Source organism: Nyctibius grandis, chromosome 4, assembly GCF_013368605.1.
Source record: "Nyctibius grandis isolate bNycGra1 chromosome 4, bNycGra1.pri, whole genome shotgun sequence".
Lineage (NCBI taxonomy): Eukaryota > Metazoa > Chordata > Aves > Nyctibiiformes > Nyctibiidae > Nyctibius > Nyctibius grandis.
Window position 1 is genome coordinate 2,633,238 of NC_090661.1, and position 25,201 is coordinate 2,658,438.

At 37.4% G+C, this 25,201-nt stretch overlaps 1 protein-coding gene across 1 annotated transcript in view; it reads left to right on the forward strand.

Moving 5' to 3' along the window:
* Positions 1-2,205: 2,205 nt before the first annotated feature.
* Positions 2,206-25,201, forward strand: part of SHANK2 (SH3 and multiple ankyrin repeat domains 2) — a 309,027-nt gene continuing 286,031 nt past the window's right edge. The window contains exons 1-8 of the mRNA XM_068399004.1: positions 2,206-2,409; positions 9,267-9,470; positions 11,212-11,283; positions 11,879-11,987; positions 12,255-12,406; positions 13,201-13,368; positions 16,722-16,838; positions 21,889-21,966. Coding sequence (XP_068255105.1) covers positions 2,206-2,409; positions 9,267-9,470; positions 11,212-11,283; positions 11,879-11,987; positions 12,255-12,406; positions 13,201-13,368; positions 16,722-16,838; positions 21,889-21,966 — 1,104 coding nt within the window. The remainder of the gene's footprint in view (positions 2,410-9,266; positions 9,471-11,211; positions 11,284-11,878; positions 11,988-12,254; positions 12,407-13,200; positions 13,369-16,721; positions 16,839-21,888; positions 21,967-25,201) is intronic.

Sequence of the window (25,201 nt, forward strand, 5' to 3'; positions counted from 1 at the left end):
TGACTTGTGCCGTGTTGATGCATCTCCAAGGAGTTCTTTGTCCCACTATTTATTAAACTTAAGTCCTTGATACATGGGACTTGGTTCTTCAGCTAGTAATTTCCCTTTGCTGTTCCATAATGAGGTATTTCTGGGTAGTTTTTGCATGAAAATCCACTTGCCAAAACCCTGGGGAGTTTTTTTTCCTAATTCAACTCTTTATTTGTATGCTGTATAATTGCACTTTACTGCTCTCTGTCAGAGGAGTTGAATCCATTGCCCTGGAATATATTGCGCTCTCAAATGGCTTTAGGGAGACGCAAACCATGTGATGGCCTTAACGTGTTTTTCCTCGCACTGACTGGCCTATACCTTTTATGCTTTTAAATACTGTGTATCGACCTACTATATTTTGGCTTCGTGTGATTTAGCATTGGTCGATAAATAAGGAGGCCATTGAAATGTTTATGCTTTTTATTGACTTAAGGTGCTTTGGAGAGCAGCATTAATCTACAGTTCAGTGAAGCAGTAAGAAAATGAAATACTCCCTCAAGAGTTTTCTTTTGTAACTAGAGCCTTGCATTAAGCTGCTGTGAACTGGCATGTTTCAGATTTTTCAATGCACTGTTTTTGTCTTCATTAGTAGTTATAGCTGAGGGTAATAACACTGGAATTGTCCTTCGTCAGAAATAACAATAAGACTTGATGATGGGGGTATGTGATGTGCTTTGGAAATGCTTGCCCTTGACCTCAAGCTTTAGGCCTGCCTTGTCACTGCCTCTCCTCTGGTGTAAGCGCTGGCTCCAACATATGGTCACCTTAAAATGCTAAATTAGAGCCGTAGCCTTTTATGCCTGCTTTGTAATCACTGCAGTATAAATGACCGGACGGCGGAGAGGAATGAGTAATCTGGTTGGCTCAAACTAAATCACGAAACACAGTGGTAAAAAAAGTTCTCTTAGTCCCTGCTGTTGTTTAACTGTTGTTTACTTTGGGGGATCTGACTGTGAGACCCGTATAGAAAAATGTGTGTTTGGTTATCTCAGTCCGGTCACCTGGTGTATGAGTGACCTTGTCACAGTCAGTTGACCCTTCTGTGCTTTACTTTTGCTTTAATGTCTTTTTTTTTAATGTGACTGACGGTGGAATTAGTTGTGTTTTGTTTTTTTTTTCTTTTAACTGAGAAATTTTTTTTATTAAAAATCAGAGAAGTTGTCTTGGAAGGTTTCTCATGGAAAGTGTGAAAAATAATGTTTATGTTTTCCTGGCCTCTGAAAACTGGAAGAGTACGTGGTTACCAAGCACTGCAAAGTTTATGGTGGTGTTTTTAATTTTTTCCAGTATAAATTTTTTCCCTATTTTTCCATAGAATAATAATTTTCATTTTCTGGAGAAGCTTTTAGTTTATGGGACCAAAAGTCTTTTGCTGCTGCTGTTGGAAAAACCCAGAGGAAAATGTTCTGCTGTTCTTACTGTGAGACCTCTGAATACAAATGTCCTTACTTTGGAATAAACATTACTTTCATTTTAGCCTCAATTTTACCACAGATTAAAAATGTTTCTGAAATCTGTGTTGTATGTATACATATTGTATGTATACATTGTATGTATAACAGACAGATTTTGGTAGCGTTGATAGTAAAGGATGTTGTATGAGCCACAAACCACAAAGGAGCATCTGCATCTTTCTGGCTCCCTGTAGTATTTAATTTTTTTGTTGATTCTGCTATTTGAAAATGCTGTATTTAATGAAGTATTATCTGTACAGTTTCTCGATGTACAGGATGATGTTAGTTTAGCACCTATATTAATTTCCTGAAGTGTCTTTTTGCACTGGGAGAAGTAGGCTTCAAAGCCAGATCTAGGTCTAAGTACAGTTTACTACAGTGCTATTTAGCAGAGAACCTGGTAGTTATGCTGTGTTTTTCTGGATCCTTTGGGAGGTTGGGTGTGCCTGGAAAAAAGATCATCTGCCCTTTTATTACTCTTTTTCCTTCTCCTGTCCTTCCTTTTCTGTTGTAAATTGGTAGCCAGATTTATTTCCATTACACTCTGCCTACCCACATAAATTAGAGGAGGAAATAAAAGGATAAAACATATAACTTTGTTGTTAAATGCATGTTACTTCCAAGAAAACAAAACTCGTAGCGGATTCATTTTTAAGACTTTAACTATAACTTATCTTTTTCTCTTTCTCCTTTGTATTGGCAGGATAAAAACTTGAACATGCCTCGTAGCCCAACATCAAGTGAGGATGAAATGGCACAAAGCTTTTCCGACTATTCTGTTGAATCTGAATCAGACAGCTCCAAAGAAGAAACTATTTATGACACAATTAGAGCAACTGCAGAAAAGCCAAGCAGCAGAATGGAAGACAGTCAGAGCAACACATTAGTGATTCGAATTATAATACCTGATCTGCAGCAAACAGTAAGGGATATTGCATTCCAATTTAAAAAAAACAGATTAAAGTTAAATGATTAGCTTTGCTGGCTTCAGTCTGCAGTAGGTCTGTTCTATTTTCTTACAATCTTTTAAAAAATTACAGGCAAAATTTATGTCCTGTTTTCTTTTAACGTCTACATTTTATACCCCAGTGGTATTTCTGACAGATTGCCTAAGCTAAAGGCATCATCTTGTCCAAGAGGGTGTATTTAGTATGTTAACTTGATGAAGGCTGTGATCATGAAGCAAAACACCTGTCTGATCTGCATTCAGAGGCATTTGGGTAGAAGAAAGAGAATTAGGGATCTAAAATCTCATCAGAAGACGAGGGATGAACCCCCAAATCACACGTTATCTCTATGAAAGCCTCCTACATATATAACGCCATTGTCTTCTCTAGTTTCTCTTTTCATGAGATAGTTTGTGATTGACACTAGACTGGGGTCTAGCAGGAAGTCATCAAATTCTCTCTCTTTACCATATTAGTTGCCTTTCTCTGTCATCCTCCCATGAAAAGATATCCTTGTTAGGTAGCTGGTGGCTTTTAGAGAATAAAGATGAGGAAAGAGAAGCACAAATAAATCTTTCCTTCCTCCTTTGTTGCTATGTCTTTACTACACAGTGTTGTTTCTCAGACTTCACCCAGAGAAATCAACCCACTTGGTTTGGAGGAAGAATAAAGCATGTCATCATACTGTTCCACAGTTTTTACAATGACATGAAATCGTTATTTTATTCTCTCCCACCTCCTCACCACTTATACTGCAAACATATCAGAGAGGATAAAATGAACCTTTTCTGATTTTCCTAGAGAAGTCATTTGCAAGCTAACTTGTGGACCTATGGCTATATCTCACATCCCTAAATCTATTGGATGAAAATAGAGACACTTCAACAAAAGATTTAATCTCTCACATCTTACAGAAATAATTGAACAAACGTTTCATTTGTTAAAAAATGTCTGATTAATTGAGTAAATGAGAATAAAAGTTCGTGTATTTTTTTTTAATCTAAAAACAATATCTTGGCTGTTCCTTATTTATTAGAAATCTACAGTCCAAATTGCTCGCTCTTTCTCACAAGGAACTACTAAGTTGTGTTTCTTTTATGGTTGAATGTGTAAAATTCAGTGTCTAGAAAGTAAGGAGCATAAAGTTGGAAAAGTTTGCTGTTGTAAATTTGTAAGTAAAAGAATCATTGTCCTCCACAAGTGCTATAATAGGAATAACAATCTCATCCCAGAGAAGGTCTTGGGAGTTACTTACTGATTCTGTCTAGAACCACAACCTGTCCAAGCTTGTGATTAATTATCTAAATTACCCTGGGCCTCCTTGAATACTGTTATAGGGTTTTTCAAGTGATGGTAGGCATCAGACTTTTTTCATTTCAAAGATGATTAGAAAAACACATTCTTTTTATGAATGTGTGCTACATACATCACTCTGCACTGACATTTAAGATCTACATCATACTGTGCTGTCATTGAAGATCTATCTCAGATGAAATTATTCCTTTCTTTTTAATTAAGTTCATTTTTAGAATGATAGAGATGGCCTGTCTACAGGCTGACAGGGAAGAGCTGTTTTGACAGTGTGGCCTCAGGTGTGGTTGTAAAGCTCTTTTTTTAAAGAGCTGCAGAAACTCAGAGAAATCTGTGTTGGAGTTGGGAGCATTATCTCTTAAATTCTTGTACTTAAAAAATTCTTTTAGATGAGGATTGCTGCTGAAATTACAGTGCCACTCCATTAGTTTATATGGTGTGAGATTGACCTCTATGAAGAAGAAGTGGTGTGGACCGGAGCTGGACAGGAAGGCTTCAGAGGGCAGAGCAGGACTGAGGCTGCTGTGAGCCACACACGGGATTTTTGTTAAATCGTGGCTGAAGCAGTCATCACCTTGGGTCTTTCACTTCAGTATTGATTGAAATACTGAAATCCAGTGTTGAAGATCTTAAATTTAAAAGGATTTTGCCTGTAGTGAAGTCCTCTGTCAAGACAAGCTCTGACTGGACATGGTTAGGATTTTATAGATGATCCTACCAGCTTGCTGTATCTTTGACTGTGTTCAGGGCTCAATTAATAGATCCAGTAAAATCGAAAGATTAACTTGAATTGCTAGGGTTACTCTGCTGTTAAAAACAGAGAGAATGTAGCCTCCTGAAGCCCTCTTATTTCATTACTCTATTTTTTAGACCAATAAGAAGTTATTTATTGACACTATTGAAACAATTATTTTTTTAAGAATTCATTTTGTGCAGGAAATGAAATAAACCAGAAAGTATTTTTGGTTTTGTGTTTCATTTGTTCATTTTTATTGCTTTACTTCTTGCATTTTTTTTCTTTTCAATAAACTCTTATTGAAAACTAACTCAATCGTTTTAAACAGTTCTATAGCAGATGATGTATTTCCGATTCAATTTATCAGCCTACAAGCTCTTGTACAGAAAAGTGAAATCTGGATTCAGGTTTGCAAACCAGAAGACTGTTAGCTTAAATGTAGTGTAGCAAAGTTTGGAGAAGATTGTAGTTCATGAGCTGTGTTATAGCTACAAACCAAATCCAACACACACCCCATTTGCTGTATGATTATAATTAATTTACCATAAGAGGTATTTAAAATTAGTCTGTTTAATCAAAGGAGCATGAAATGACATAATTTAGTTTAATGTTTTTATTCTTTATTGTGTTTTAGAAAGTGTGATCAAGAATATATTTGTTTAAAAGAAGGCAAGTTTAGGGTTTTAGATAGAACTCAACCCACTGAGAAGCTTTAAACCCCTAGCAAAACTCACTAGGAATAAAAGGTTGCTCATCTGCATTGACTGTGGTGTAAATCACCTTTATTTCATTGCATGTATGTGGTAAGCGCCAAGCATCATAAGTAGGATGTGCTGCTATAGGAAAATTTATAAATTATCACCCATTCTAAGAAATCTGTCTTTTTTCCCTTTTGTTCTAATTTGAAACTTTAAAGATAATGTGAACTTTGACAAGTTCATGCGAAGCTCTAATGAAGATTTACTTTTCAGTTCTTATATCAATTCTTTTTTGTCTCCTTTTCAATTCAGATGATAATCCAATGTACTGAAACAATATTTTGTAGAAAGAGTGATTTCTTATTGCTTTTGTGCATCATCTGTATTCAAGTAAGTGTCATCCTTAGCACAGGAGGGTGGAGAATATTTAAATGAGTGAGTGAAAGATTTCCTGAGCTCAGTAAAATTACTGGGGGAATGGAGAGCATAGGAAGACCTCCACATTCACAGACGTGTGCGTAGGGGAGTGAGTAAAAAAGCTGTATTATCTGGCATTTAATTTCCTGATTTAATAAGCTGGGAGGCTCAGCTTTAATAGATCCTTTATGGAGGCAGGACACAGGTGTAATTAGTCTCTTTTGACCAGAAGCTTATTTGCAGTACATCCAGCCCAGAGGGCTCTGGCTTGACGAAGACTACTTGCTGTTGAGGTGGAAATGACAGCAACGGACCAATTCCTCCTCTCTTTGCAATAGTGGTGCAGGGTTTCTTGACGGCTTAGGCAAGATTCATCCCCAGGGTAGTGAAGTTCAGTGTCACGCTGTCAGCAGCACTGATTGGTGACAGATCAGCACCTTTCCTCCTTGGTAAGCAAAGCTGGCAGTCAGCAGCCCCCAGCAGTTTGCTGCCCAAGGCGACTGTCTACCTTGTGCCTAAAGGCAACTGTGTCTGTGCATGGCATTGAATGACTTTTGGATATGGAAAACTGGGTGAACTAACATGTCTGTGCTTTCCTCTGGGTTGCCTGGCATATCTAGCTTTTCCCTGGGCTTTTCTGGTCTGAATCCAGGGTAAGTCTTCTTGTATCCATTTCCTTTGTCAGCCCACGCAGGAACATATCGCAAGTGATTCTGCCTATAACCAGGAGGAGTCTGAGCATTTACTGACTCCTCCCTCCCCTGTTCTTTTTTTTTAAATTGGACTTGCCATGCAAAGTGTTGTTTGGTAAGTGGCAGTTTAGTAAAGCAACAGCTTAAGTTGTAGCTACTTTTTGGTTTTCCGCTTCTGCATTGTTTTTTATACTTTTGTATCCTTTCTTTACTTTTTCCAGTATTCATTGGCCTTTAGGATGAAGAATATTTTCCTTAGTGCTTTTCTTTCTCAGATAAAAAACTTGTTTAGTTTGTGCAAGTTTTATCTTATGAAGGTAGGAACCCAGTTGTCACAGCTGCAGCTCGAGTCACATTTTTTTCCTTAAGATGCCTCAATTTTTACTTGTTTCCAGTCTGTACTGCCATCCGCTGCCTCGGAGCTATTCCAGGTTTTCCTTTTGCAACTTTTCACAAGTATTCTTCTGCATCCCGTTTTGTGGCTGATTGTTCAATGCTGCTTGCATTTAATAGGTTTATAGATGACCTTCCTTATTTTTATCTTGAGTTTGATGATGGAAACATTGTGGGTGCTGCTGACATCTGTTCTTACGCCCTTGATGTGGACAGGTGATCTGACTTGCCAGCTGATGACAGTGTGGCCAAACTGGTGGTTTTGACCTTTCATCTCATGAATTCTGTGTTTTCTGAATGCGTTTTGATGAAGCAGTGCCTCCAAGAATTAAGTTGAACACTGAGCACAAACCAAAATGAGCGACTCTCTCCATTTTCTTTCATGATACCCAACTGTCATTTGCATTTTCTACTTTTTGGTTGTCACATCTTTAATATCAGCATCTCCTATTGAAAGGAATGACTTGTATTTTGAGATTCTGACAATCACATTTTGGAGGCAGCTGTACAAACCGTTTGCCATGGTTCCTCTGTCGCAGCTCAGTTCTTTGTGATTGACATCTTCGTGAGTCTGATGAAAAAGATGTGTTGGTTGGTAGATTTTGAACGGATAAATGTTATTCCTCAGAGATTCTGTATCATGAACGTAATTCCCATTGAATTAATATCTTCCCTTTAGTTGGAGCGGGTGAGCTGTATTTTTCCCTTTCTTCCAGTCTTTCTGTTGTGCTTAGTGACTTTCATCAGTGTGCAGGAGTGCAAGTTTATAATTGACCATGTCTGTCATAATCCAAAGAGCTTTAATATCAAAAGCGCAGTTCTCACATTTCAGCAACTGATGTTGGTGTGCTGTCTTCCTGCTAGACTTGGATTTTGAGTGGCCTAGTGTGGTTTTGACAGTGTTTTTGAGCCACTCAGGGCTTCTTTTCTGGGTCTTATTTGAAAAAATTGTTGCAATTTTTATAGTGTATGTAGCTAGCCTTCAAACTATCACAGTTTATCTGATCTTGGGATGCAACAAAAAGGGTGGAAAGAATAGATCCCACATCTGTCAGTATAAAATGTCTTTATGTTTCACGTGTTTCTGTAGTTCTTTGCCACTAAACTATCCCTATTTTTTTTTTTTTTTTTTTGATAGTAAGTCGTTGAAGATTCAAAAATCTGGACAACTTTTTCTAATCATCTACTGTTCCATTTCCTTGTGGTCACCACACCACGTGCATCATAACTAAAGCAATCTGTGTGTAGGTTCTGCTGTGATTCAGCTGATGTTTTCTCAGGGTAGAAAGTGTGGCAGTAGGTAACAACTCATCTACACGATAGAGATGACGAATGTGCTGGTCTCTGTCCTGGGAGGGCTGCCAGACGGACACAGGGGAGGTGTTCCAGGGGTGGGCTGGATAAATATAGTTCTCAAAGACAAACTGTAGCCATTTTGTTATGGATGGCCTCCGGGCTTAAAAAGATGCCAACAGATACTGCAGAGGTGAGCACTGCAGAAGCAGCTGTGGGTAAAGTTAAAGGAAACACTTCACTCCCTTCATAAAACATCAATCTTATTTTTACTTGTACTTCTGTTCTCTCATCTTTATGTACAATTATAATATGAAGAGTAGCAGAGGTGTTCAGAAAAGGCCTGAAGAACGGTTACTGACATTACTGTAGCCAGAATTAAAGCTACATCCATGGAAGTGTACTGATAAAAAAAGATATATCTGTTAACATTTTCCTTTGGCCCATGTGCAATCCCTGCATCCTGTGTTGAAGCGTGAGGGGACAGGGGTGTCCTCTGAGTGGGCAAAGAGGGGACTTCTGTGCTGTAGTTCTGCCATGACAGCTTGGTACGAGACCTTCTCACGGCCTAGTATGCGGTGAGTCAGCAGCACCGTACGTTCATAATGCACATCAGAGGCAACAAATTGGTTTCTAGGCATTGCCAGCTGCTGGTAGCTCGTAGACGATGACTGTAACGTAAGCTACAATTGCAAAATTTCTAATTTTAAAAAAAATTTTAAATTTAAATTTTAAAATCTAAACTTAAATCTAAATTTTTATTTTTTTAAACTTGGTAAGAAGCAGAGAACTGGAAAGGATTTTCAAGGTTTCCAAGTCCTCTGCTGCTTCACATTGTATAGTTCCTCCCATAAACTTACCCTAAGATAAATATAGGTTAAAATGAATTAGAATTCTTGCCTGAATACTGTTTTTTTGGTGAAATTGTTGCGGATCAGACTGATTCTCAGAACAGCCTAGAATCAAATGGATGGTTAAACATCTTGTAACATCCCTTTCACTTGGCTTTTCAAACAGGTTTAACATGCAGGTGTTCTTTCTCTGAAGGGGGACATGGTCTCTGATGTTTGTGGAAGCACTTGAAATGTCCTGTGCTTCCACGGTGCTTGTGCATTAGTTACTACAGAGGAGTGTACATCTGAAATATAATTCTGTTGATGTATGTTTTGTCATGGAACTTGTAGGTTTGTTGTGTATGTTTGTATATATTCGACATTTGTAAATTTTAGAATGTAAGATACTATTTAAATGTCTTTTCATTAATTAGATTTTAAAATAATTTCTCTTTGCAGAAATGCATTAGATTTAACCCAGAAGCTTCAGTGTGGGTTGCAAAGCAACGAATTTTGTGTACTTTGAATCAGAGTTTGAAAGATGTCCTGAATTATGGACTGTTCCAGCCCGCAAGCAATGGTAGAGATGGGAAGTTTTTGGATGAGGAACGACTTCTTAGGGAATACCCACAGCCGGTGAATAAAGGAGTTCCTTCACTTGAGGTATTTTTAGATCTAATATCTGAAACATTTGTATTCTGATGCAAACTATACAGTAAGCTGTATTTGAGATTTTGACATGCACCTGAATTGCATTTGGGAAATAGTGATCAGCAAGTCTGGACTTGAACCCTTGCTCACAGAAGCGCTGGCATTCAGTTTCTCAGTGGAGCTGTTCCATGTGTTATCCCCAAAAGCCTGCAAAGAACCAGCCCCTCTGGGAGATTTGATTTTGGAGTTTTCCTCTGCTGAGGACATGGGAAATGTATCTTATTCTGTGATTTAGTAAAGAAATGCAAGGTTCTAGATTAAGCTTTTGGGTCTCTGATTAGGTTTGCAATAGCAGGGTAGCAGTTGCTGAATAACCAGCCTTTGCTTTCTCCTAAAGAGAGGGTCTTTCTGTCTCAGTGAAGTCTTTTTCTTTTTTGCCCCATTTAATTCCCTCTGTGCCCTCCTTCAGAGTGCACAAGTTTCCTCTGGCTGTCTCCTGGGAGAGCAGTAAGGGAAGAGAGGGTGTATATGTATGAAGCAGACACATAGACACTGGAATTTCCCCCCTCTCCGTTACTCATGCAGGGGGTGTGCAGGGGGGGGTTAAATTGGGTAGAACTATTATGGCACTGGGCAAACACGGGGCAGAGCCAGATCACACAGAAACACAGTATAGCAGGAAACTGGGGCATGAAACTAGTATTTAATTAATTTTGGTATTGCTTGTATAGTGGTACATCAACCACGAATAATCTGTAGTTCATAGACTTACTCCACTACAACACAAATCCAAGAAAAAAGAACGAGGGTCCAGAGAAGGTTTCAAGTCCTAGCTTTTCTAGCAGTTTATTTCAGAGATTCGCTCACTGATGTTCATATTATAGCCATAAGCAGATTAAATAACCATAGATTAAATAACCACTTTATTTTTTTCCTGTCATATTCTGTTTCATGAGTGTTTATTGTTTGCAAAATTCTTCTCACTGCAGCTAAAAGATTGCAATTCAGGGGTTAAAAGCGGTCTTGTGAAAAGCTGGTATTAAAGCCTCATTCAGTACAGTCTCCTTGTCCAACAGACATGCTGCGTTCTTTGAATGCTGCATGGTGTGATTAGATAATAGTAAATTCTAACTATATAAACGCCATGATTTTTGCTATAGATCTTGCTACTGTAGCCATAAGGTAGCAAACTATTCAGGGTAAAATGTGAGTAGGTTTCAGCCAGAAAGAGAGTCCTGTTAAACATCAGGTGATTATTCCAATGTATAAGTCCTGCCTGTGTTGATTAAGGGATTTTTCAGGAATATTTTTTTTTTTAAATTTCAGAAATGCGAAGCTCATATATTGAAATATCTATTTTTTATTTAACGTGCTTTCTCAGTTCTTCTTTCTGCCTGAGACTGTAAATGAAAGTACACAGATCTCCTTAGGGAAAAGCTCTTTTCACTGTAATTCTTGCTTATTTATGTAGATTCTAGAGGCCGATCTAATTTCCCATACACCTCCACTGATTTCAGTATATTTATACAAGATATGAATTTTGCTTACATTAACTGTAAAACTGTGATGCCACTATGTTAAGCAGAGTGCTGATTATTGGTGAATATTCAAAATGAAATACTAAGCCTTTTTATTAATTTTGCCTAAATCTATATCAACATGGATGATACTTTCTGATAAGGTCAGAAAATTATATTATGAGTTTTTAAGCAAAATAGGACATTTAAAATTTATTTTTTTTTTCCTCCCTCAGTTTCGGTACAAGAAAAGAGTGTACAAACAGTTCAACCTTGATGAAAAACAGCTGGCCAAGCTTCATACGAAGGTATGCCCAATGTACTGGACAAGTTAGGAATTGCCTACTTAGCAAAGTAATGTGTCTGAGAAACTGGAAATAAGTAGGAGTTTGTTACCACCTGGACCAATTGCTGAACAACAAACAGTATGTGTTTCCAGCGACAACACAGATGTGTGAATTTTGTTATCTGGGAATTTATCTCGTAGGAAAATTCCCATGTTTGACTCTTCCATGTGTATACGAGCAATTTTAAATGAACCTTACTTTGTAAATACAACATGCTTTCAGCATGCTGCAAAAATGTCTTTAGACTCATTTGCAGGTCAGAATAATAATAATATTAATGATCACTGTACACCATCCTAATTTCTTACTGAATTAATCTTTCACATTTTTTTCTTAAAACTAAAAAAACCAGAATCTTCTTACTGTGCTTGACTTTTGAACATTATAAACTGTAGGGTTTGTGTTCTCAGTATAAAGTCAGATTCTCCAGGAATTCTCTCAGCTACTGTTCAATGATGTCAGTGGATTTTGACATAAATTGACAGAATATTTAACTTTTAGTCAAAGTTTTCTTTTTAAAATGAGGGGATGATTCATTTGTCACTCTTTGTTTCAGGCTAATTTGAGAAAATTTATGGATCATGTCCACCATCTCTCAGTGGAAAAAATCACAAAGATGTTGGACCGAGGACTGGACCCAAACTATCACGACCTTGAAAGCGGAGGTCAGAACAATAAAACTAGCACCATAAAGTAGTACCTTGGGTTTGTTCAACCTAAATTGATTAGCAGGCTGAATCCCACACATTGTTTCTGTTGCCTTCATAACTCTAGGCTAATGGAACCTGTATGGTTTTGCTGTCCAAAGGAGAAAATTGATAATTTATGATTTTCTTTGAGCAGCATTTTTAACTTAAAATTTTTAAAGCAAATGTTCTTTATTTTATAAATTTGCTCATCTTTTTTCAAGGACATGCTATTCTCTTCTTTAGAAACACCCCTAACTTTGGCAGTTCAGCTTGACAATACAGTAGAAGTGATAAAAGCTCTGAAAAATGGAGGAGCACATTTAGACTTCAGAGCCAAAGATGGAATGACGGCTCTGCACAAAGCAGCCAGAGCCAAGAACCAAGTAACCCTCAAGGTAAATGCTTTCAGTAGCAAATTATACATGATTTTATAGAAAAAAATATATAAAGGAGAATGCTTTCAGTTAGTTACTGTATTGTCCTCAATGGATCTTCAATATGTGCTTGTTCTAGTGCTTTCTTGTGGCTTTGTATTTGCTTTCAATAAAGGGCCTTTTTATTTCTAATATTTTTTGGTAGGAAGAAAAAGTGGTGAAATTTAACCTTATTCATTGATAGATTGGGAAAGATCTGTCTCAGGAAATAGGAATAGAGTTATTGTTGCTTATCTCTTTGAAAGCAAATGCCAGTGGCATGGATTACACATTATATCTTAACACAGTCTCTTCTGTTTTCTTTTGTATTTTAACAGGTATTCTTAAATCACCTTGATATTCTAGATTAAGTCTTATGTTTATGGCTTTTGCTTATTTCCTTTGGACAGATATTCAAATTGCATGACATTTTTGATAAAGCATCTTGTAACTGAAGAGGTGAATATGTTGCAAAGGCGATGCGGCATTTTCAGAACTGAGATATTTGAGCTTAATGAGAGGATGGAAATTGGATGTTGCCACTCATCCTTTCCTTGCTGTCCTCATAGATTCCTTTAGATCCTAATTCTTCCAAGGTCATTCCTTGCTTAACTTACTCTGTGCTGTGGCCCATTCTATCAGCTTATAAAGAAGTAAGCAAAAAATGTATGTTATGGCAAATATCAACCTTGTAAATACTTCTTCAGGTAGGAAAGTCCCTTTAGAGTTAGAATTCCCTCCAAAATATATTTTTCACAGTTTGTGATTGCTTTCAGACCCTTTTAGAGCTTGGAGCATCTCCTAACTACAAAGACAGCTGTGGCCTGACAGCACTGTACCACACTGCTATTGTGGGAGGGGATCCGTACTGCTGTGAACTGTTACTTCACGAACACGCTACAGTCAGTTGCAAAGATGAAAATGGGTGGCAAGAAATTCATCAGGTAGGACAGGTTACTTTTTGTTTGGAGTTGAAGTTGCATGAGGGAATGTGCCATGTATGTTCTATGATCAAAAGGCTCTTTGGATATGTTTAGTCCATGCATGTACAAGTATGGAATTACTTCCTTTTCCTATATGCTTATTACTTTGCATCCTGCTGTGGTGAATTAGAAGTGGAAACTGTTCCAGTGGAGTTCTGCAACTTTGAAGTCCTATTGTTACTGTGGATTTTGCTGCAGAAATTGCACTAGTCATATTTACATAATGGACTCTTGAAAAATTAGCATCCTATTAGTGGCACTTCAGTAAAAAAGTGTAACTCGATCTTTTTGTTAGATGCCAATATTAGTATCCTTGGTAATCCTTCTTGCGCGTTTGTCAGAGGTACTTTCTACTTTCTATCTGGTGAACTTTACTGGAAGATTTAGATTCAGGATCCTGCTGCTAGTGTCCTTCACTATTGCACTGAAGGATGCTAAACTCTTACAAACTCACTGTTTGAGTCAGTTTTCATTCCCTGCATGTGTGGAAACTGGATTCTGGTGATTTTTCTTTTGCTGTTTGTACATGGGTTTTCCTTTCCTCTCTTACATATTAAGTGTGTGTATAAAGGTGGTAGCATGCTTTGTAAAGAAAAATTATTTTTAAAAATTAATCTTTTGAGGTTCATAGCACTCATGATACCTTGAGTCAGCTACGGCACCAGAATTCATCAGGTACTGGCACATCTTGGTCAGCTTCACCATAGCTATTGGGGAAGGCACACCTCCTTCCTCACCAAAGACCTAAATTGTATCTCTTAAAAACACCTATAATGTTTGGTAAGGCATTTTCTGAAAAAATGTTTTCTTTGAACTGTTTTATCTTGTCTTCTCCGGAAATGTCTGAATGTTATGCAGCAGTTGTGTAAGAATGCTGTACTAATTTCTCTTTGCATAGTGATAAACTCGGTAATCTACAAAGTTTAAAGATTCTAGCAGTCCTAATGTCGTTGCAGCTATTTTTTGCCTTTTCTCTGTATGGATGAGTTTGAGCAATCATAAAAAATGGAACTGATATAGTATGATCAGATAAATAAAGATACGAGTAATCAACCTTACAGGCCTGCTTAGGTTATCTAGGCTCACTTTCTTTTCTCTGCGCTAAGCTTTTTAGTACACAACTTCTTTTCTTCTTTGCTTTGAAAGAAATGGGAGATAGCTTTGGTACCCAGATTTGGGCAGGGATCTGAGCTTTTTCACTGTGTAAGTGTGTTGAGGGTGAGATTGTTTGGATCCATCTCTAGTAGGGAAAAAAAGGGATTAATTTACTACCATAGTTTCTGAGGATGTGAAGGAAATGGATTATCTAGATCAAAGTATTACCCCATCTGGACTCCCTGAAAAAACAGAGAAAAATTCCCTATTTTGAAAACCAGCCTTATACACATATGGTTATTATTTCTCATAATGAAACAGAGCTTTCCAAACCCATTGTATCAGATGTAATCCTAAATAAATCAGTGTTTATATCTGGATTATGGGCAATCTGTTTTCAGTAATCAATAATACAAGCATTCCTCAGTGAATTAAGAAAGATGGTGATATGATACAATCCCATATGTTGTCATCTGTGTGAAGGTAGCAAAGTTACTTTGCATGGCAAGGAAATAATTGGTAGCAAGTATATTTTTCATTTTGCTAACACAATCTTAAACTGTAGAAGTTAAACCTCTGGGTAAAGGGGCAAAGGTAAGGCGTCTGGTGGTGGTTCATGCTGTGCTAGGACAGTAATAAAAAGGATATCCTCTGGAGATCCCTGTCTCTCTCCGTTGACCATACTGGGGAGCCCCGATGAATGGTTTGGACAGCTCACCTACCACGCAGACCCCTGTAACGAGGGGAAATGCATCTCCCCTGCGCTGGTTGTCTTCCAGTGTCTCTCCATAAGCTGAGTAAGTTATTGTCAGATTGGCAAAGAGGAGGCAGATTGTGCTCTAGCAAAGGAAGCAAAGCGGAGAAAGGGCCTGGTTTTAGTCCAGTTTATCATAGTAAGGATAGAAAGTTGGGATTAGTTCTTGTCTTTTAGGAGTTATTTTAATAATTACACCTGCACATTCATACCTAGCTGTTGAGTGACTTTTAGAGACTAGGCAGAATGAGTAATTTATAGCTAATTGTGCATTTGCTCTAATCTCCCGCACAGTCAGAAACACAGTTAATGTTTGGTACTTTCTCCCTTTGTTTGTTGTTGGAGACTTGTGTTCTGTTGCCTAGCATTGAAATGTTCCTGTTCTAATAGCAGCTAGCATAATGTCTCCACTATTTTGGCAAATAATTTGTAAATGAATAAACTATTTAATAAACACTGTTTTTTTCCCTTTCTGTGTGTTGAAAATTGAAAATGGAGGATGTAATGGTGAGGATATTAGACTGGGATTTGGGATGTGTCACAGATTTAATTTGTGCATTGAGCAGTGCACTGAATTTTTGTGTATATTGCAAGATGTGTAGGTTTCTAACTCCCCCTGAAGTCAGTAGTAATAAGGTACCTAAGACAGAGTGAATGGCTTTGTATACCTGTGTATCTCAGCTTAAATTCCATGTTATTATGTAGGAGTGATACTGATCTGAGATGATACGAAGTTAAAAACATTACAGATTGGGAGGTGCTCGGTCGGTGTGCTGTAGAGAAGGTAGCCAAGTAAATGAGGCTGATGGATGGAAATACTGTGATCTTTCTCAAACTTATGTGCTGATCAGGAAAGTTTCTAATTTCAGTGGAGTCTTGTTCATGGAGGTTTATTTCCAAATATTCAGAGTCTTAACACTTTGTGTGACTGATAAAGTAACTCTTGAAGATTTTTCCCTCTTTGGATCAGTGCCATGTGTATACTGTGCATCTACCTGACACCACAGAATCAAGAAGATTTTCACTTGAATTTTGGCCAGATATCCCCAAACTTTTCACAGCTGAAAAGCAAGTTTAGAAATCTGATCATCTTCAGTGCCATCTAGTGGGCAACTGCCCGAAGGTTGGCAGAACAAAACTTCTTGTCAGCCTGCTTGTCACATGTGATGGTTATGAATATTAGTGGATAAAAAGTGCCAAACTTTGTATTTTCTCGATCCCTTAAACTGCCATTCCTTAAATAAGCCATGTTTAAACTTATGCACAAACTTGCTTTGCACTGAAGTGCACACATTGGCATTTACGGACAGGTGTGCACATCTGGGTGTTAGTCCTCCCATTCAGTCCAGGGGTGGTCCTAAAAATTAGACCCTCAGTAAAATAGCATCATCTCTGCTAAAAATCTTTACCTGGAGTGCTTGCCTAGGTTGTATACTAACCAAAATATGAATGTATCTCCTTACAGGCTTGCCGATACGGACATGTCCAACATCTGGAGCACCTTCTCTTCTACGGCGCGGATATGTGTGCTCAGAACGCCTCGGGAAACACAGCGCTGCACATCTGTGCCCTGTACAACCAGGTGAGCTGACACACGCCTCCTCTGCCAGCAGACCCAGTCCTGCAGAGTCCTGCCGTCCTCCTTCAGTGACATAAAGGTCCCCGGTGGGAGCTGAGGGGTGCCTGGGGTCCCCTCTGCATGGCTAAGCGGGGAGGGATGTCTTGCTTCAGGAGAAGGTGGGTCCGGGGAGTCCAGTCCCATGGAGACTGGAAACCAGTGCTGTAAGGCAGTGACATGTAGCCAGGAAAAAAAGGCATAATTGAGGTACAAATGCTAAATCTTTCGTGCCCATCCACAGAAACAGAGGCTTGTTGAGTTTTCTGTTGAAGTTTACTGGTTTGGTGTTAGGTTTTCCTGAGATGCAGTTTCCTCTCTTTTAATAAATGCATTTTGGGATAAATTTCCCATTATTATTGATCTATAAAGGCAAGTTACACTGCAGAAGAATGTAGCTCATTATTTTTCATTTGTTTTATTTAATATGCAATGAAGTTTTACAGGCTTTAAACAGTGGTCTTAGAAACTAGAAAGAACCTAATTAAAAACTATATTATTAGTATCTTATTCACTGATTATAAATAGGGCTGTTCATTGTAGGTAGCAAGAGTATACATATTAATTAGAAAATAAAACAACACCGTGTTGTACCAGCTTATATTTTTTTTATATCGTATCTAAACATATTTCCTACTCAGAATTTATTGCTGTTTTGCTAGAATTTAAATCTAAATTAGAATGAAATAAGAAATACTTGGAAAATAGTTGGAAATGTGTCTGTAGATTATACAGAAGATCCTGGATTCTCTTCTGTTTACAACTTCTATAATAATTTACAAATAATAGAACCATTTGATTTGATAACATTTTGTACTCTCTTTGCATGGATGGGATGGGGAGGGAGTGAGTTTTACAACTATGATACAACACAGCACGTATAACGTTACATTCAATTAGGAAAACAGGAATCATGAGATGTGACTGTAACTAGTGAAACATCTGTTTAAGCATCTGCTTCTTAATTAATTACCATCTTAGTTTTTTTCAAAAGTCTTGTCAAGACAGATTTCTCAATTAGATCAAAAATACCCTCAACTTCTTAAAAATAGAATTTTGGGAATAATTTGACATTTTTAAAGACTGTTGACTCATTATGCCTGTCATAATTGATATAAATTCATAAAGAGTTTAGCCATACAAATCTTCCCTGTTAATGCTGATTATTTGAAGTACGGAGCACATGAGTGGGAGCAGTACCTCTATGGACTGCTTCTTGCTCGCTGTCTAGCAAGTGTCTTCAACAGGCTGTCAAGTACCTACATCAACTAGTTTAAGGTTAGCAATAGTTTCTGTGCTGAGCTTGGATGGCTTCTGTGACTGCAGGCACACAAAGCTTTTGCAAGTTGGCACTTGTTAAAATTCCTAGAAAATTTTGCAGAGAAATGAAGTTAACCTTCATCTCAACAAAAATTTTGCATTTAGGCTTCACATCAAGAGCTTAACAGGTGTAACTATAAACACTTCTGTTGAGAAAATGGTTTAAAATATTCACTTTAACCTCATTTACTTCACTTTTCCTGAGTGAGAATTTTGAAGCCTGGACCATAACGCATATATAAACTTAAAAATGTGAACTCATCTCTGTTTTTTTGTAACCATTTTATTGCAGTGCTTTCATGGCTATAGTCATTTACAGGATCATATACTTTTAGCAAAGGTTATGCAGTATGGTGCTGAAATTAGAAGAATCCTGTAGAATGACAGTATTTTTCATGTAGAGATGTGTTTTCCTCCTGACATCAGTGGAAAAAATTATTCTGTAGAAGACTTAGAGACTCTAAATGAAATTGCATCTACAAATTTGCAAATATTTTCATAATCATTAAGCCTGGCTTTGTGAATGGAAGTTTAACATCTTCTGACTACACTGTCATGCTTCTGTTTTTCTTAATGAGGTGTATGTGAAAATAAAAAGTTTTTCTCAGGGTGCTGTGAACCATAACCTATGCGGATGATTTTCAGTGACCCTTTTATTGAAAGTTGTTATTAGCTAATGTGGAAGGAGCAGCGTTGGCCTTTTCTGGATGGAGAGGGTGGGAAGGACAGCAGTATCCTTTTTACCTCCTGATTCCTGTAGATGGAGTAATTACCCATTTGATTTTCCCTTTCAGTCTTCCCTGGGGGATTTTCTTGGAATACTTTCTGAAGTTGGTAGTTCTGTTTTCCTCAGTGTCAGCTACGTGCTGATCTGAATAAATTATTGTTTTTTTAAAGTTATTTTGTGGCCATCCAGTAACTCAGTGAAATCTAGACAGATCTTATGCCTCTGTATTTTGCAAATAACAATGCTGGGATGAAGTGTGCCTTCTTTCAGTCAGTGGATTGGATTCTACCTGAAAACAGTGTAGTATTAAATCAGGTAATTAGCGCTCAGACAACAAATTCAATCTAATCTGCTGACAAGCCCACACTTCTCTGTGAGATTCTTTTTAATCTTATGAAGTCTAAAAAAGCTACTGCATATTCAGTTTATGTATGATATAATGGATGAACAATACTAGCTCTCAATATCAGAAGCTACTAGGTTGTCAGAGCTAAAATATGTGCAAACATGAGTTATGGCATTCATAGGCAGCACCTTAACAACAGAGAGCTCTAAAATGTGGAATTTCCATTGGATTAAGTAATCAAAATCATTGCTGGTGGTGACTTTTTTTGCTTGTTCTTTCTCGTTTGTTCCCCTTAACACTAGAAGGACGAGGAGGAGACAAAAGGGAGAGAGGATGAAGCTAAGAATGCTTCTGTTTGTTTTAAATGATTAAGTAAATAAACAAACAAACACAACACTTCATCCAAAAAGAGTTTTATTGAAAATTTTTATTGTGAACAACTCTGACCACTTTTGGCAAAACTTTTCTCATTAAAACCATTTAATAAATAAAACACTTTGCATGTTTTTTGTTGCACTGCAGACAGCTTGGTTAAATTTGTAAATCATGTAGGTAGTTTTTAAATGTGTAATTCTTTTGATTTTGAAGTGTTGAATTATTCATTCGGATAACTAAATGAATAATCAGGCAATAAATACAGTATATTTCTTAATATTGTTAACTATATACTCAAGTTCTTGATCAAAATTGGGCATTTTAACACTAAAGGGTTCTACTAGCATTTCCAGTATTTTTACTGAGCAGTACCTGGTGGAATAGTTGTTATTATGGGAATATAATATAGTGTGCAAACCTAGAATCATTAAGGAGTCAATCAAAAAGGAATTCTTGGAAAAGTAACCCTGAAAAGGACGACTTTTTTTTTTTTTTTAACCTGGAGGTCTTCATCTAGATTGGAGCACATTTACTTCTTTTGGATGATTTCTAATACAGAACACAGAAAAATGAGAAAAACATTTTGACATTTTACACATTGCTCTTTGTTTTCCTATATTTAGGAAACAGAACACACCTAATGTGCAGATTTCAGTGCAAGCAAATGAGACTATCTCAATTAATTATATATCATTAAAAATGACCATCTATGAGAAGATTGTTAATATACCATCTTGAGATATGATCCATTCTGTTGGTTCAGTCTGTTATGCAGAATGGGAAGTGTGGGAACAAAAAGATCCCTTCTTGGAGTGTTGAATCTTGGGGAAAGGGTAGGATAGCCTCCTCCTCAGATATAGTTAAGACAACCCTGTGATGGTGATGGAGGAGACTTAATGGGATCAAGAATCTGGTGTGATAAATTAGAAAACACAATGATGAAAATTATTTTCAATCATAATTTCTGCACATTCACTTGTGACTCAGAATCTAGTATGTAATAGTAGAGTATATATATATGTGTAATAGTATAATTTATATATATTTTATATATTACTATATATTTATATTTTTATTTTATACTATTTATATTTTATATATTACTATATATGTAATAGTAGAATAATAGTCTAGTAATAAGCTTCATTTCTGTCATTAAAATAGCTAAATTATATGATTGTTTTCTCTGACTGCAAATTTACTGTTAAAAGTGAAAGGTAGCACGTTGAAATGCCTCATTAGGTGGCACTCCATAACACAACATGACCAGAAATCTGGAAAGCTCAACAAAATTAATAGAAATATTTATGATGAGGAAACATAAAAACATTTTGCAATGTGAACTTGTTTGCGTAAGGTCCTGAGATGAACATTAAACATGTCAGGTAGGAAATATAGTCTATAGATGGATCATCAAAAAGTCTAGTATTCTGAGAGCCATGCCAGGACCGCAGAGGATTTCTAGCAGGTTATGGTCAGTCATATTTTACAGCAGTGTAGAAGAGCCACTTAAGCAATACACTGTATTGGTCCAAAAAAATTGGTTTTAAGGGATTTCATTTGCAGATTTCCTCAGTTCAGAGGGTCTGAAGCTATACTTTTCTCTTGTTAGAAGGCCTGTATTGGGTTTGTGCTGTAACTGTTAGTATTTTTTAACGGAAAAAAGAGAAGGTAAGACTGGTCAGTGCAGTGTGTATAGCCACACCAAATAATTCCAGGTATATAAAAAACCATATATTAAATGTTTAAAATTGAAGATAGGTTGAAAAAAAAATGAAGTGCATGCAAGTGGTAAAACTTCGTTGTTTCGTTTTTAGCAGTAGGGGAGGATATCATTCATCCCAGGTACTGTTTGCTGTACTGTGAACAGTACTATTTTCCCTACAAAATAGGCAAAACCCAGATGAGAGTCAAATTTCATTTTGAACTAACATGTTTTCTGCAAAATCTGATTTGTCAAGTATGGAATTGCCACAGTACAGTTTTTAAAAAATGTAATAAGATGTTTACCTCTTGCATTCCTCTACATTTTTTTACATTTGCGTATTGTTTCTACTCTAGCACACTGCAAAAGCACCTAGAGCCTTGTTATATTTAAAGTACTATTTTAATAACTTAATTTCTCAGATTGTTTATTTATTTTGTTTGCGTCTTATCTAAGGAAATATATACCAAACATCTCATAGCCACAGTGTCTCTTTAGTAACTAAGGACCCTTATTAACAAGTTTACTCTTCTACCATTTTCAGGAGAGCTGTGCAAGAGTGCTGCTGTTCCGGGGAGCCAACAAGGAGATTAAGAATTACAACAGCCAGTCTCCATTTCAGGTAAAAGAGAAATACACCTGCCGCCAAAAATATTTGGAATAAAGTCTCACGTGAACTTGATTTCGTGGAGAAGTTACACTGCACAAGGCTGAAAACAGCTGTAGAGTAAGAGAAATATCATTTTGGAAATTGTGGCTTTTGTGTAATGCAATAAGTGAAGATGTCCTGAAATAGTCAGGAATGAGAGAAAAACACACTCACTCTTAGCTGGTCTGGTGGCACTGTCAATGAGTTTGAGAATTATAAGAGCTGTTGATGACAAAACATGAAGTCATTGGTGCCCTGCAGTTGGATGTGTCTTGCTTTGTGATCATCTCCAGTCCCAGGTGAGAGAGATCCCAGAGTCCATCTAAGAGAGATCCAAGGAGTGACTGGGCAGCTAAGCTTTGCTTGGCCCCTATTGACTTAGCCAGACGGAAGCTCTTCCTTGGGTGTGAGGTCAAAGAGCTGGGCTAAATTTCAGGGTTGGGGCTGATTTAATGCACTGTCAGTGATAAAAGGTGAAGCCATCATCTGTGTCTCCGAAAGAAAATGAAGTCTTTCTTTGGATTAGTCAAAATTGACTAGATACTTTTTTGCCTGATTCTTATATTAATGTACTTTCAGAAAGCTTAAATAAAAATCCAAATGGAAGGAAATTGTTTGTCCAAAGGGTTGTCAGGTATGCCTGACAACCTTAAGCCCTTATTTCTGAAGCAGTCTTGATTAGCTCGGATTTCAGAGAAACATCCATAATGCAAACTGACGTGGGAGAAATAGGGATGAAAGCTGTAATGTTTTAAGAAAAAGGAACAGAAATAATTTTTTTCAAGTTACAGAAAATAGAGCTTCTGGAGGAACGATGGCACAGTGCCATTAAAAGGAACTGTCCTGTTGTGAAACGTGAGGGGGCTATTTCCCAAAACCAAGTAGTCTTTCAGCCAAAAGAAATCCTGATTTACCTTTGTGTGTTGTATCTTTCCCATTACATCCTTGACCCACTTTGGATACTGCTGGCATAGAATTCAAGGAAGTCTGCCTTTTCTCTCATGCTTTGAAATAGTTGGAGTATTAACTAGGTCCATGTGGGTCTCTGAGTTGGCTCCTCAAAGTTTATATGTAGATAACACCTTTGAGTTTGAGGCTTTTTAAAAAAACTCAGCAAAGTATTTCTATAGTAGTTTAATTGTCTCTGTATTTTGAAGGTTTTCTGGACATAAGTTGTGTACCTCAAGAGCTTAAGAGTTCTGCCTGCAAATCCCAGCCAGATCATTGCTTACTTTTGGGGGAGGGTAAATGGCAAGTAGAATAGTTTCCATTTGTGTTCCTCTCTGTGCTGACTGCTGCAACATTCTTGTTCTTCCTCTTAGAACAGAAAAATACAGGGGAAAAAGAAAAGAAAATCTTTGTAAAAGCTAGTGCTGATGGTTGTAGGGCTTCAAGAAGAGAAGGATGACTAACCAAAATTAAATAAAATCAAGTGAGCACAGGAGACAGAAGAAATATTTTTAAGAGAAGGGTATAGCTGTGGAAGTGCACTTACTGACCAGTGAACTATCTCCCATCCCTATGGAATAAAATCTGATTTGTTATGATTTATTGTATGTTACACTTCTGACACTTGGACTTTTGACTGGTCGCTCTTCCCCTAGCACAGACAGAAGGGCTGACAATTAGGTTGCCTTTGTTTTATCCTTTCTAAATCCACATACTTAAAAAAAGGGAATTACTTTCCATCTTTTTACTCTATAGTGTCTTACTTTTACGTGTAGGGAATGTAGGAAAAGTTCCAGTTTTTCCAAACGGAGTGAGCAGAGAAAACCCTGACGGCAGCACTGCAATAAAGCAGCATTGGAATGAATTCTGTGCCTGGTCGATGAGACACCACAAGTGGAGCTGTTATAAAATTATGCAGAATCCCCTTGAGTTAATAGGATTTTTGCATACTAAAAATGTTTATTCGTGTAATCAGTAGCAAGGAACATCGAAGCATCTCATGTACATAATGAGAACGGTTGTAGCTGCAGCATCTATTCCTTTGAGTAACCTCCATTAGGTTCTTTTCTCAGAAATCTAAAAGGATGATTCTTTTGAATTGCTGCTTAGAAAATTGATGATACGAAAACTGTGCTGTTCTGTAAAACAGAAGTATCCGGACATGGAGAAATTTGTGTGTTGCTTTCAAGACCTGCCAAAGCTTTATTTATTTTGATGAAAAGAGCAGCAGAGTTTGCATCTAGCGTCAGTGTCCAATGAATGTAGTGTAATTTTACCACCAAAAAGCCCCAGATGTGCATGTGTTCACTTACCAAATCACAGAGCTTATTGAAACAAGCATGGGTTTACCAGATCATACGGAAGGAAAACTAATCTGGGCTGAACTCTATGCGCCTTAATTTAGGTATCCTACACTGTGTACACATCTCTGCCTGGCATCTGGCGATCCTTTTTGCCTTCTCAGTGTCCAGCAGATTTAGTGTTGGAATGGCAGTCAGGTGTTGAGAAAATGAAAAAGCTTGTCTGTATTTCCTAATCAAGCACCTAAGCTTTTATTAGCTGCCTTTGAAGAAACGTGTTTCTTCCTGACTGATCACTGGAGTCCATTAAATTAGTAATCAGTGATGATAGAGTTGATGTCACCCATGGCCAAAAGTCTGTCTGTGACTGGTCAGCCTGAATAGGTTGTGCTGCTGATCGGATGCACTCTGCAATAACACAATATGGGTCAGCAGACATGTCTCTGTATGTTTTTTGTAGGGTCCCCCCCGCTAATAAGTATTAACACTTGTATGGGTGTGGGTGAATCTCCTCCCTCTGTCCTCCCTGTGTATGTTCCAAGAAGATTAGGGGAATTCCTGCATCACCGTCCTCGATCTAAGCGTGAGAATTTTTAGGGTACTCTGCATTTCAGTTAAAGGCTGACTAGCAATTAGATAAGATGAAACCTGTGCCACATCATTACTGTATTGCTAGTTCAGTTTATTAATCACTTATCCATCCTGTCTTGACTGGGTGATCTAAGTTCCTTACACACCAATTATTCTGTGCTAACAGATGGAAAAAAAACATTGGCATTACAGAGCTGGAAGCGCTAGTTAATAATACACTGTTATATATGTTGTGCTCGGCTACTTTTCTTTTGAACTAACTATAATCAGAGAGGGTCTGTGCTTTCATTCGTACTGCTGAACTTGGACGTGCCCTCAGCCATGCCTGCTCTAAGTACTGCTGATGCCTCCACAACCATTCATACCTT